The 13,537-nt window shown below is 42.8% G+C and overlaps 1 protein-coding gene across 2 annotated transcripts in view; it reads left to right on the top strand.

The window, feature by feature from the left end:
- TRPC7 (transient receptor potential cation channel subfamily C member 7) overlaps positions 1–4,288 on the top strand; it is a gene marked incomplete at both ends in the record, with an annotated part of 72,701 nt that extends 68,413 nt beyond the window's left edge. Inside the window, 3 exons of one of the 2 annotated variants that reach the window (XM_082490118.1) lie at positions 1,955–2,008; positions 3,335–3,410; positions 4,146–4,288. In XM_082490118.1, coding sequence (XP_082346244.1) covers positions 1,955–2,008; positions 3,335–3,410; positions 4,146–4,288 — 273 coding nt within the window. The remainder of the gene's footprint in view (positions 1–1,954; positions 2,009–3,334; positions 3,411–4,145) is intronic. The other variant, XM_082490119.1, reaches the window with a different exon arrangement.
- Between the last annotated feature and the right edge of the window lie 9,249 nt (positions 4,289–13,537).

The raw sequence follows: 13,537 nt of genomic DNA, 5'->3' as shown, positions 1-13,537 counted from the left end.
AAATAATATAAGAAGGAGTGTAATAGTCTTGATTATCTAAATATAAAGAAGAACAAACAGTTTGATAATCTGGCCAGCAAGCTTTCTTCTACAACTGGGAAAACCTTTGAAGCAATAGCTTCTTGCTGAACTGTTTTCTTTAGCGGTATTTATCAAGTGAGGTATCTGTAGTCAGTGGACTTGGAGTGTACGTATGTATAGATAGTGCTCTTGAGGGATAATAAAAACATGCAGACCCTAAATATGCAATAATTTGAAAAGTAGGAAGAACAGGTCAACACACAGCTGCCATAATCTGGGAATAAACCAGTCCAGGCGAAATGATGCCTTTATCAAACCCTCTTGAGCTGAGACTTTAAGATGGAGCACTGCTGAAGTGCTGTGCTAAGCTCACAAGTTTTTCCCACTTTCAGCACTGCGGTCTGTCCTGCTATCAACAATGTCTTCACCTACAAAACTCACAAAAGGATTTGTCAGGAACAAAAACAGAAGGAATAGTTTGCACTTTTAAAGGCTCAGAACCATTTCTGTTTGCTGTTTGGAGGGACAAAATAGCAAAGAGGTGAGAAATGAGCAAACTCCCTCAAATTCCACTTCATTATTGAGCTCTTCTACTGCCGAACTGATAACACGTGCGTTTAAGACCACCAGGTTTGAGACCTGATTGCCCCAGGGAGTAGTTGTCCCCTCTGTTCACTGCTGACTTGCATCTGATTTTGACCAGGGACATGAAGGTGCAAAGCATTTCCTCCCACTAGTGCTGCTCTGGGGCCTCCCACACTCATTCCAAATGACATTTGCAGTGTCCACAAACACAACATCAAGAAGAAACCTGTGAATTAAATAGCAGTATTAAAGTCTGTAACAATGTGATCTTCAAAAACGCATATAAGTGAGGTCCAGAATAAAACACTATAAATAGTGAAGTGGGAAGACATCATGGCCTCCCCATTAAAGACAAGGAACTGAGGTCCAATAGGACATATCAGACCCCAAAAGCCTATGGTCGAACCAGAAGCCGAGCCTCAAATCTCATGAGTCCTATTTCAGTGCCTTGGCCACAAACCTGTCCTTTTCTTCGTTTCCCTCTGTGCTAGAAGGTATAGAAGGTGTTCAGGTAGCTGATGGCAAACGCAGAGCTCGAAGGTTGTGTCAATAAATACATTAAAAAGATTGAATTCAGTGCAGAGTTATAATCTACAAATGCCTGACCTGTTCCTAGAACGTATTCTCTTAAGACCATTTTAATACCAACACTCAGTAGTTGACTGTTGCATCGTATAAGTGATCCTTAAGACCTGAAGAATTTCAATGAGCTTTTAGAGAATGGGGGAACAGTACTTCATAGAAATCAGATGTATTTGAATTGTTTCAGGTTGAGCATTCATTACCAAGAGGCTGTCCGTAAGTTTTGCTCAGCATTTCCCTGCAGTAACGAAGATTATTTTGCCAAGAGGCTATTTATTTCACTCATTTTAGCTAAAAGGAGCAGTACTGGGGAGAAGGGGAGAAGCAAAGCTTAGAAGCCACAGTGCAATATTGAGGCAAAAAAGAATTATTTTTCTAAAGTTATTGGCAGAAATATCTACTAAGTGGCTAAGTAGACTCTTGTTTAAAGGTGGTCACATTTTTAATATTTAGTTTCTGTAGACAAATCTGACCACAACATGTGTTTGACAGAGGAGGCAGCCTCAAGCTTGTGACTTCTGTCACACATAGTGGTTAATACAGGATAATGTTTGAGTAGTGTCCATCAAAAATACAAGCTGTATGGGAACTGGAATAGATAGATGTTATGTTATCGTATTTTTCCAGATAATGAGAGCATTCACTGTGTGCTGACTCCTTGTTTTAGTCTAAATTTCCTCTGCCGTCTGTTCTGAAAAAATAATTTCTTTTTGGATCCAGGATTTCCCTACTTTCCCCAAACATCACTTCATTTATGTTTTCTCAGGTGACAACCCTACCTCCCTCTGGATTCTACTACCTTGGCCATCTTCAACACACCGTACGTGCTCTGTGCCTCATCTCTATTGCCTTAATGACTCACCCGGTTAGCCAGACACCTCTTTGATACAAGGACAGTCTTAGACATCCCATATTCCATGACTGCATGACCTATTTACAAATGACCGGATCCTTCTTTGATGTTCATATGCCTTTTACACTGCTATAGTCCATATTTGGCTACTAAGAAAAAAGAGCAGGTGTACTGACCTCTTAATTCATATTTCACACTCTTGCAGTGTTTTTCGGTGATGTTCAAAGCAGAGACATGTAATTGCTCTGTGAATAAGTGAGTCCACGCTGGGAGAGGCTTTTCCCTTAACAGTGGCCATCTGTTTAACGAAAGACATTTGTCTGTCTGTTCTTGGCTGCTCACTGAGCTCCCCTCTGTTTGCAGAGGATGCACCTAAATCATTGCTTCTGATAAAGCAACCCTTTTCATGTTTATCACAGACGAGATTTTTTCCCCCTATTGCTGAGTGTCTTTTCTGAAGAACTGGCAATGACGTAGGCCTTCAGCTGTAACCCAGTGTGTAGCCCAAGGCTGCCAGTGTTACTTTCCCTCTAGATATAAGATATATGTAACTTAGGCGTTTTTTGAACAATATCACATTGCAAGCTCGTATTCATAACAATCTTTGACTGTTTCCATATACACTGTTCCTTACGAACAATCATCTTCCATTTTATAAGTGTACACGGTTCTATTTTTTTCCCTAGGGGTGTCCCTTAAAATCTGCCATTTCCCCAAGAAACTTCTCTCACTTAAGCCCTGTTCTCTACTTCTGTTCAAACTCTTTTCTCTGTCCTTCACTGAATTTATTTCCTCTCCTAAAACCCCAGTTGCAAGGCAAACAGAGTCTTTCTGTTAACCTCGGGTCGGATGTTTAGTTCACCATCATGAGTGAGTTTGCTAACGTCATTGATTAATCACTTCTTCCTTCCTGTAAAGCATTTTTTAATGATACCTTAAACAGCAACATGCTAAAGGAAGGGTCTGGATCCCACTTCCTAGCTTGCTGTTGGATCATCTGTGTTTTCTTTCTGTCTGTGGGACATACTCTACGTTCATGTGCATCCCACAAAATCCCCCAAAGTGCCTCGTTTGTGGGCTTATTATGGAATGGCTGTCAATCATTTTGTAGTACAAAGTTCATAATATAAAGTGTAAAATAAACGGGAAATCAATAAAAAAGTCTCTTTGTATCCTCTGAATCCAGGTTTTATCCATAGTGAAATCAGGTGTTTGAATTGCTTATAATGAGTCTAGAATGAAGGCAATGTGGTTAAGCTCATGTTAAGATAAGTGCTTTTGTTCTCTTTTCAGAAAATAATGAAACGTCTGATTAAGCGGTACGTGCTGAAGGCTCAGGTTGACCGAGAGAATGATGAGGTCAATGAAGGCAAGTGGATTTTTATAATTGACACAGATTAGAGCCAGTAACGTCGTTGCTATTGATATGGCCACTAAGAGGGTTGAGCTTAAATAACATCCTCTGTAGAGAAAGACCGTGCTCGTGCTCGCGCTAAAGTGAGCAGTGGTGATGCTGAGCCACCTTCATGCTCTTGAAGCTCTGGGTCCTTAACGTTCCTTAGCAGAACGCATATATCATAGGATCTTTCTTTACATAATCCTGCTCTGCCCTGTAGTTCTACCTCTCCTTGCTTTACAGCATCCACAATATTGCTAATACCTAACCTTGGGGTCTAAGTAAAGCAATTTCTGACTATACTGCCCGTGCCTGTCCCAAGGACTTCTTTTTTTGAAGTGGATAAGGATTTATATGGCCATGGTGTGACATAGGATTTATATGCAGATGAAAAAGTACCTCCTTCTAACTCTTAATAGCTGCCCTCCTGCAAACGCCCTGTGTAGGTGGAGATCAATATGTGGAGGGAGAACAAACCTGAGAAAAAAGGTGAACTTTCCATACATAGTTGCAGTCAGTACCACTACTGCAAGTACAGGTTATTTCTTGTAAGTCAAATATTAAGTGCATAAATGCAGGGACATCATATGGAGCTCCACACACATTCATGACCAAGGACGTTGAAATTAATGCTTTCTCAGGTCTTAAAACCATGGAGATTAATTATTTGGTTCCATATTGCTAACAAGAACTTTTTCCTCCTTTTAGGAGAACTTAAAGAGATTAAGCAAGATATTTCTAGTCTCCGCTATGAACTCTTAGAGGAAAAGTCACAAGCTACTGGCGAGCTGGCAAGACTAATACAGCAGCTGAGCGACAAATTTGGGAAGAACTTAAATAAGGACATTTGATTGTGAACGCAGAGAAAGGCAACTGGTTTTCTAAACATTATTCAGTCTCAACCAGCATCTTAGGAGGGCAAAAAATCACGCAAAAGATGGGTACCACACACTCAACTTTTGCTAACTAGCAAGTATTGGTAGGAGCACTTTGCATTACTCCTGTGCTTGGGGAGTTACCAGTTAAATCTTTTATGATGCAAAAGTGACTTACTGGTAAAAATATATGCTCTTTGACGTCAGAAATAGATGCACCATAGGGAAGGTACCTCTAGTTAAAGGCAAAAAAAACAGATCTTCACCCATCTGACTCTAGTGAAGACAATGCAACTGTGCTCGTTTATACCAACTGAGACCGTACTGATCAGAATTGGGTGAAGTCTGAAGAAAAAATGTGCCAAGCATATTCCTTGAAAATTTTTAAAAATTCCTATCCTTGGGTGTGTACTGTCCTTTTATGTTTAAGCGGGCATCCATGAAGATAACTTTGAACAGCACTGTGGTTAATGAGTTAATAAGCAAATGAGAAATCATCTGCTGAGACGACCAAGGCAAAGTACGGCAGATAGAGGTCATCTATCTTTTAGACTGGTTGACGGTGTTGGAAAAAATGCCCCCGGCTTGTTTGGTGAAGCATCCTTTCACCCCTCTGCCAGAACCTGATAAAGGGATTCCCAGCCAAAAACGCCTCTCCGCCTTTTCCAGCTAAATCAGCTAGTCCGCTAATGGATATCGTCTCTTTCTACACACCTAGCCTCTCTTTTGTCCTTAGATGATCCCAGCTTCAGCAACAGTGTACTGAAATATTCATAACAACTTGAAGCTCACTTCCCAGGAACACCCAGAAATAACGTATATTGTGCTAATGTGTTCAGTTCAAGGAACAACATTAATCCAACGACAGTGGTGCAACTGAGCTCAGCTTTCAGGTTCCGGAGGTCAAACAGCAAGCCATAGGGTGAGATAAATCACGAAGAACATAGCCCCGTAGTTCCAAACTTTTAAATCAATACAAAAAAAGGCTTCAATTTCGCTGAGAACATTCTGACACAAAATAAAAAAAAATAAAATAAAAAAAAAAGAAATAAAGGAAAAATCATTATAGAAACTATAGTCTTACGTGTTTGGCTCTTACAGAGGACAAGGAGGGGATTAAAACTGTTTTAAAGGCTGCAGTAACACAAGTACTTGGATTGCACTTTTACGACTGGAAAGTGATGTGTCTGCGCAACACAACCGCAAGCTTGGATTGCTTGGGTTTTTATGTTTATCTACATGATTTCAACTACTTAAAGCACACCTTACTACTTGGGAGCCACCGAACTGTACTGTTTGTTTACAAGAGGCACCTATAAGATGGACGTGGCATTTAGGTATCAGCCGAGAAAAACAAACAGAACCAGAAGGTGACCTGTGATCAGTTCTTAAGTGCCAGATGAGAACACAGATAGCCTAATAGAATAATAGTTATATTTGTAAAAAAAAAAGAAAGAAAAAAAAAAGTGTACTGTATGTAGACATGTTTAGAGAAAAAGGAAAATACTGTATTTTTACCTTTAATAAGATTATCTTGTATACTGTAATATTTTTACCTAAAAATGGGAAAAAAAATAAAATTACCTCATAATATTTTGTTGTACACTGAGTGAAATATTTGCCTGATCTTTTGACTATCCAACACATATAGACATGTTTTTGCTTTTCTGCGATGTGTGAACCATGAAATCGTTATATGAAGCAATTTTGCCATAGTATTTCTGAAGCCCAAAAGAGTCAAAAACCAAAACTTAAACTACAATACATTTGAAAGGAATAAAACTGAGAAATTAAAGGTTCTGTGAGCAACTATAGTCTGCAAAAAATGACTCCTTATTTGTGGTGCTTAGTTTGCAATTACTCTATCCTTATTAATATGTTTGTGAAATTGCATTCTAAGAACAGAAAGTCAGCTCAGCTTGAGATGAGCGTAGCGCCGGTGCTGAGCGTGCAATCAGCAGTTAAATGAGTAACGCCGGAGTTTACAGGCTTTAGCTGGTAAAACAACGGAAAGGGCATTTGCCTCTGGATTGCCCCAGCAGGGTAAGCGGTATTTTACAGCGCGGGGTGACATTTCCCAGAGCTGTTGTTTGCAAAGGTGGGAAATCTGTTGCTTTTGCATGACAGCTCTTGCCATGTAGCGCCCTGGTGAAATACTCAAATGTCAACGTTCAGCAGAGAGTGTCAAATGTCGGTGTAAGACAGACACTGCAAGTAATAATATTTGCAAGAATAACTCTTTGGTTTGGGCTGTCTTCCGCCACTTAAACCAGAAAATGTTGCTGATTTCAAATGTTCAGTCTTCCCCATAAGAAGGAGGAATATCTTTCATGGTAATACTGTTTTCCCCACTTTGTTTCCAACCACTGTGTGAAAATTCTTTCAGTGTTGGAAAATCAGCCCTGTTGCCACAGCACTGTCTTAAAAATTAATTTCATTACAGCTCTATACCTGACTCCTGATCAACGCATTGCTTTACCCTTCACATTTAGTGTTTGAGCATCCCCTAGGAATTGAAGCAGAATTATTCTAGGTAGGACATAAAATAGCCACTGTAATTTCCATTTCGTATGATATTGCATGTCAAGTTGCACGAGAAAATTCAGCAGAAACCCTACGGTACGCTTTCATTTTGCCTATTTAGATGCAACTCAACAAAAGGTCTGTCCTGAAGTCCACTAACGCCAATAGGAATGTTCTTCTGCTGCTGAACATTGCGGTCAATGTGTGTTCTGTGCTATAACGGCGCACTGTGAATAGCTTTGCTGAATTATGTGGGCCCGGGCGGAGGTATAGCAGTGCCCCATCGGCTACTGCCCGCTGCCTTTATGGCACCCGTGTAAGTGGAGCAGTGTGGTCCTGCCGCTGGAGCCACTAGTTAGCACGCTGCTCGCATTCAGGGATTTGCTGTGAAAAAGCATAATATTTTCTAGGACTTCGAAAGGAGACTAAAAGATATATAAAAAAAACCTGTAAAAATAAAATCTGCATTCTCCCCTTTTGCATTTACATTTGAGGAACTATCAAGGCACTGAGGCTTCTCGTATAAATATTCATGATAAGCAAAAACCCACCCCACCGGGGTTCTTTTCTCATCTGGTCCCAGGAACATACAGAAGGAAGCTGCACACTACGTATTAATGTGCTATCAGCAGGAATGATGTTAAATTCATGGCTTATTCTCCATGTTTTGTTTATAAGAAATTAAAATTAAGAATTATGAAAAGATCGCTGAGCTAACTTAGAGAGTTTGAAGAGGAAAAATCAAAGTAGGTGGGTCCCAGATTAGACCTGAGACGTACAGGTCCCCTGTCCTATGTCCCATCACCGGTGGGACCCCATGGCAGGCCAGTGCCACATCGGCCCACTTGCTGGGTTAGGTTTGATCCAGTACACAACAGCTCTTATTTTTGGCTTTGAAATATAGGATTTAATTTTCCTTGGGCAAATTCACGTTGCAAGGGAATGTAACTTTGCCCAAGCTCTTTATAGATACAGAATTGTGACTTTTTATGGGAAATATGTTAGAGAAAGGTGAAACTAACCTGAATTCATCCACACAAGGGTGAATATTCTCCAGAAGATTGTCCTAATTCTGCAAATGCCGCAGGCCAATCAAACCAGAACTTAAATAGACACCCTGAGGAAAAACAGAACAAGCCCATCAACTAGCCAATATCGATTTATTGTCTGTCCGAGACTTCAGACAATTGTTTCACGCCTTGCAAAGACCAAACCAGTCAGCTGCTGCTGAGGGAAAGGGAGCAAACAGCAGAAACCATTAACATGTCTTTAAATAGCTGAACTGAAAGGTTTTAAGCCAGGAACCCTTGCTGACCAGAGGTGCAAATCCTGAAACAAAGGAGCTGCCTGGGGGCATCTGTCATCATGCCACTGCTTTCAGCAGCGTGGGATGGGCTCTGCAGCCCCCAGGGTGGAGGTGATGTTTCCTATACAGTTTTGCCCTCACAGCTGGACTAATTCTGCCCGTTACTTTACAGGGAACAACTGCTGTCCCCAGTTCTCACAAAAGACGGTTTAAAAGTAAATAAGAAGCAAGAACAGTGTCATGAATAATGGCTCAGAAGACTGCCTGCATCCTGACCAGAGCTCAGAGCACATTAAATTGTCAGAGCTAGGCTTTATTTTTTAATTAATCTACGTGAGAAAAGCATTTCCAGCAGGCCAAAAGAAATTGCCCTAATTAAAAGCTGTAAGAGATTAGGGATCACTCAGCAAGGACAAGCCGGGACGCAGTCCATCACCACGAACGCAGGAGACCGGAGCATCGTGGAGAGGGTTTCAAGCACATCTCTGGGGGACAGCAGATCTCCGCCTGCACCACGGCCAGGCCTGGGCTGCAGAGGGGGGCGGAGGGGACAGCATCAGTCCTGCATGGTGGGCATCACCCTGCCGCGGAGCACCTCTGCTGCCTCTTGTGCACCAAGCAGGAACCCGGCAAACACGTCTTCGGATCCTAGTTCGGTCTGGATTTGCCTCCCTAACCAACAGGCAGGGAAGTGAACGCCGTGACTTCATAGCCAAGGCTACCAGGACTGTCCTGCAAGATGGCTTTCAGATGGGGACAATAGGTGTTTCTTCTAGTCAGACATTATAAATACTTCCCTTGTGACCCAGCCTGACCCCTAAAAGCAGCTCTGCCCTTCCTTTGGGCATCGGTCTCTCACCCCTCCGGGGTTAGATGCTGCGGTCAGCAGGTCCCATTGCTCCCTTCTCCACCCACTTGGTTCACGCCCATCGTTTTACCCTCCCCACTGACTGGGCTGTAAACTCTGCAGGTGGGGGACCTGATGCTGGACACCAGCCTGCACAAACTGCAGCCTTAAAGGACTTCTGTTTTCAGGAAAAAAGGATAGAGAGGATGCAGGAGAAATAGCCCTAGTTTCCAGCGAGGGAAGGGAGGCGCAGAGAAATTCAGGGATTTGCCTTAATGAGCTGGAATGCAGGGGCCAAAAATGGATCTGTGACTCTCTGAATCCTATTTGGGGCTATATATACTCACTAGCTTCGCCCTCTCTTGGTGCCTGTCCTGCATCTTTGTAGGGCTTGTACTCCGGTGTGAGGGATAAGATCTGCCAACGCCCGGTGCAAACAGCACCAGAGCAAAAATAGGAAAAATGAATCATTGCCTCAGTTATTATAGATCATTTGGGGAAGTGGTTCCCTCAATCTCTGGGAGGTTTTAAAGGCTCCATATCAATAATGAGCTCAGTCTTCGCTACAGTTGAATTTAAATAAAGCCAAATGGAAAGGGAGATAATAACTAAAGGGGCAAAATGACGAAACTGGTTCTGGAATTCGTAATGCCTTTAATAGCAAGCAAAAGGCCACTCGCTTAAGGTCATTTGAGACAGATATTTAGCACAAACCTGCAGTGTGATAAAGGGGATTTGGAAAGGCTTAAAAGGTTAATGAATAGCTAACGAGCTTCTTAATATATGACTAATGTTTACTATAATACAGACCAATATTTAATTCCCTTACTAATGATTAATTATTCTGCTGCAAGGGTTTAATTAGGGCTTACACAGCAGGAGTGCAGGGGGATCTGGTGCTGAGATGAATTTCCACGCTGCAGTTGCTGGCCCCGACTCCAGGTTCTCCTCTGGCCGCTACCCCTGCGGCAGGCGCAGCTTTGGGTGTCACAGCATGCACTGGTAGCGAGGAAGCAGAATACTGATGGACGAGGTCTTCCTTAGGATCATAGAACCACAGAATGGTTAGAGTTGGAAGGGACCTTAACGATCATCTCGTTCCACCCCCCTGCCCTGGGCAGGGACACCTCCCCCCAGCCCAGGTCCTCCCAAGCCCCATCCAACCTGGCCTTGAACACCTCCAGGGATAGGGCAGCCACAGCTGCTCGGGGCACCCTGCACCAGGGGCTCACCGCCCTCACAGGAGAGAATTTCTTCCTAATAGCTAATCTAAATCTCCCCTCCTTTAATTTAAAACCATTCCTCCTCATCCCATTGCTCCCCTCCCTTATCCAGAGTCCCTCCCCAGCTCTCCTGGAGCCCCTTTAGGGACTGGAAGGGGGTCTAAGGTCTCCCCGGAGCCTTCTCTTCTCCAGAGCCTTCTCTTCTCCAGGCTGGTGAAGGTCATTCTCTTGTACATCCAAATGAGTGGCACACAACTCCATAGCAAATTGCTTTTGAAAACAAGCAAACAAATCCCGAAAGGAAAACTCCACCTGTACCCCAGCGGCTGACAGCACCGTGTACTGCAGCCATGCTCTCACCTTGGAGCAGGTCTCCCAGTCCCGTTATACTGGTACCCAGCATCACTTCTGATTGTGAGGACTGTGGAACAGGGACTGCGGTAACTCGCTCCAAGGTTTTAATTTGAAAAGGAGAGCTTCTACCAAATTAAAAAGCTGATTTCATGCAAAAGTGTTTTCTGTACAAAAATATGCTTTCAACCAAACTTGCATGATGGTTCCCAAATACAAAGACGAGAAGTGCCTTCATCCTATAAAGCACGTGTATTCATAAACAACACCGACTGATTTTATCAGTCATACCTGCAGCCCGACAGGACAGATGGACAATCCTTCAGCAACCTACTCAGAAGATCACACTCATCTTCCCAACTCGGCATTTGCAGCCAGCCAAGTGAGCTCACAGCTTAGTGACTTTTATATGTCTTTTTTTCCCTGAAGTCCACAGTGACACCATACCCATGTCACAGGGTCATCAAACCCAAAGCCTGTTGAAGTTACACTTAGGCAAGTCCTTTAGCTAAAGAGAGGCCACCGATTTCATTTGAGGGGCAGTCACTAGGAGCACACCTAAGAGCAGTACGCCAGCTCATGGTGGTATCTGATTTCTTAATAACAAAGCAACGTTATTGAGATTCAAGCACAGCAGTGAACAAACAACAGACACCTCGTCAGGAGCAATATTCACCGCAGAATAAAAGGACACAACTTGAGGGAAACTTTTGTACTTATTAAACACTCTTAACCATGTATGTATGTACCTGATATTGCCTAATTCAGTCCCTGCTACCACCTAGACATTACACCAGAACACGTTTTTCATGATGGTCCTCAGTCACCTTTTCTGCTGTGATAGGTATCATGGTGGGAAATCCAGTGCAGTTGCCTGACAGCAGAGGTCGCCCATCGCAGGCTGCAGTGAGGAAAAGGGTCCTGGAGCCAACCAGCCACCGCTCTCCTAAAGAGGAGGATGGAGGAGATGATGTTATAGACCTGAACCGCAAACCTTCAGCAGGATTTGCTTTCAGAGCAGAACGTGGCAGGAGCAGCAGTCTGCAGGCAGGAAAGGCAGAGGAACGAGGGCAGGAGATTCGCACGCACGGCAGCTGAGCTGCAGCACGGAGACTGTGGCGTATATGACCCGACTGTGCCCTGTGCCATAAATTATAGTGCGTACACTCTGGGTTTTACACTTTTTTTTTTTTTTTTTTTTATCTTTTAAAGTAAATGTGTGGAGTTCATGTTGTGCAGCCTTCCTAAGGGGAAAATGAGGAGGAGGGAGAGGTGCAACTGGAACTACAATGAAATGAAAGGAGAAAGTGTTACAGATGGATGTCAACAGGTGTAAATTAAAATAATAGCCCTTCCTCGATGGGAGTTACAGCCACGCAGCACGAACTGCTGTCTCCGAACACCTTTCCCCCAAGCTGTGCAGACACACTAGCTAGCTCAGAGGTAACTCAGGGGTTTAAATGTGGTATAGACATACCTATAGAGTCTGCTAAAAGCCAGCCCTGGACTTAAATGCTGGGTATAGCCTGGAGGGAGCACCATAAGGTAAATAGGAGTAATTGTGCCTGGTAATGTCAATTGATGCTACAGCCTGCAGTAACCCCACAATCCCTAAAACACCCAGGTAGCCTGGGGGTTTGAGAGGAGAGAAACTATTTTCCATTGTTTCAGGAGTTTTTTTCCCTGGCTTTTAACTGTAGAAGTTCAAACCTCTTGTCCCTGCAGAGAGCTGAAAGGTGTTTCGCTATATATACTCAGTGTTTCAGAGTCTCACAGGGATTTCAGTGGGGATGTGCATTCCCAAGAGGAAAACGCAAACCAAAGCGTTCCCAAACTCCCACCCAAAGTCGTGTGGGTGAGGGATGAGGACTCTCGCCACGGCTGCTGGTTGCGGTGGGAGCCGGCAGGCTGCGCTCACCAACAAGTAATCCACAGCTCTGTCTCTCCGATGCTCTGAAGTAAAACCAAAGCTACAAGATGAAAAAAAAAAAAAAAAAAAAAATCCTCTTTCTGCCGGGTTTTTCTACAGCTCATTACAGCAACCTGCCTACATGCAGATTCTTATTAAACTGTGTTTTTACACCAAAGAACTGTTCAACTGCTGCTTTCTTGTGAGAAGGAAAGAATATTTCCTCAGTTGACTCTGATAGGTTTTTTTCCCCATACTGTCTTACTGGGTTTTTTTGGTAAATGTCTATCTTGTACCCAGGGGACCACATCTTTCAGTATCTCACAGTCATTCACACCTGCACAAAATAAAGATAAGTACCTCCATGAGCAAAATTTTCCCTTCAGCTGAATTTTGTGTTTAGTACTTACTGTGACCAAATCACCAGCTGCTGTTTATTTATACTTATTTAAAAATATGAAGATTAGGTTCTCCTCCAAGCCATACCTACCTAACCGAAAACCAAAGTGCTTTAAAATTGAAAACAAAATCAGGTTACTGCTGTCATCTCATATAATAAGCAGGGCTTTCTTCATCCACCCTTCAAATGTAGAAGTATTTCTAGCAAAATGTGGAAAAGTCCTAGGTCTGATAGCAAAGTGTGTGACAGCTCTTTCAAATTCTAATAGAGAATCCCTCCAGCATGCATCCTTCTTGGAGCTGGAATTTAGCCTTTAGCCTTTACTGTCTCTAGGCACAAGGTCTGTCTTCAATTAAAGGCAACACTTTAGTCATAACCTAAACTTCCATAAGTATAGTAGGTTATTTCTTGCTATTTTTCTTGCAGTGGTGAGTCAGAAAAGTTTGCGTTATGACAGCTTAAACTGATGAACTTGGTGCTCCCAGATGCAGAATTATTGGGATGACACATCCACCACACTCTTCAATTTTAATTGGGATTTCACAGTTAAAAAGCTGATTTGCCCCAGATAGGGAAGTTCGACTCTTTCTTGAAAGAAGGAGTAAAGGAAAAACGTATAAAAATCACGCCGTAACTGAATTAGTGAATATCAGAGAAATCAGAGCC

The sequence above is a fragment of the Vanellus vanellus genome, assembly GCF_965231255.1.
Source record: "Vanellus vanellus genome assembly, chromosome: 13".
Classification (NCBI taxonomy): Eukaryota; Metazoa; Chordata; class Aves; order Charadriiformes; family Charadriidae; genus Vanellus; species Vanellus vanellus.
Note: the sequence above shows the minus strand (reverse complement) of the source record. Positions and strands in the feature narration are given on the sequence as shown.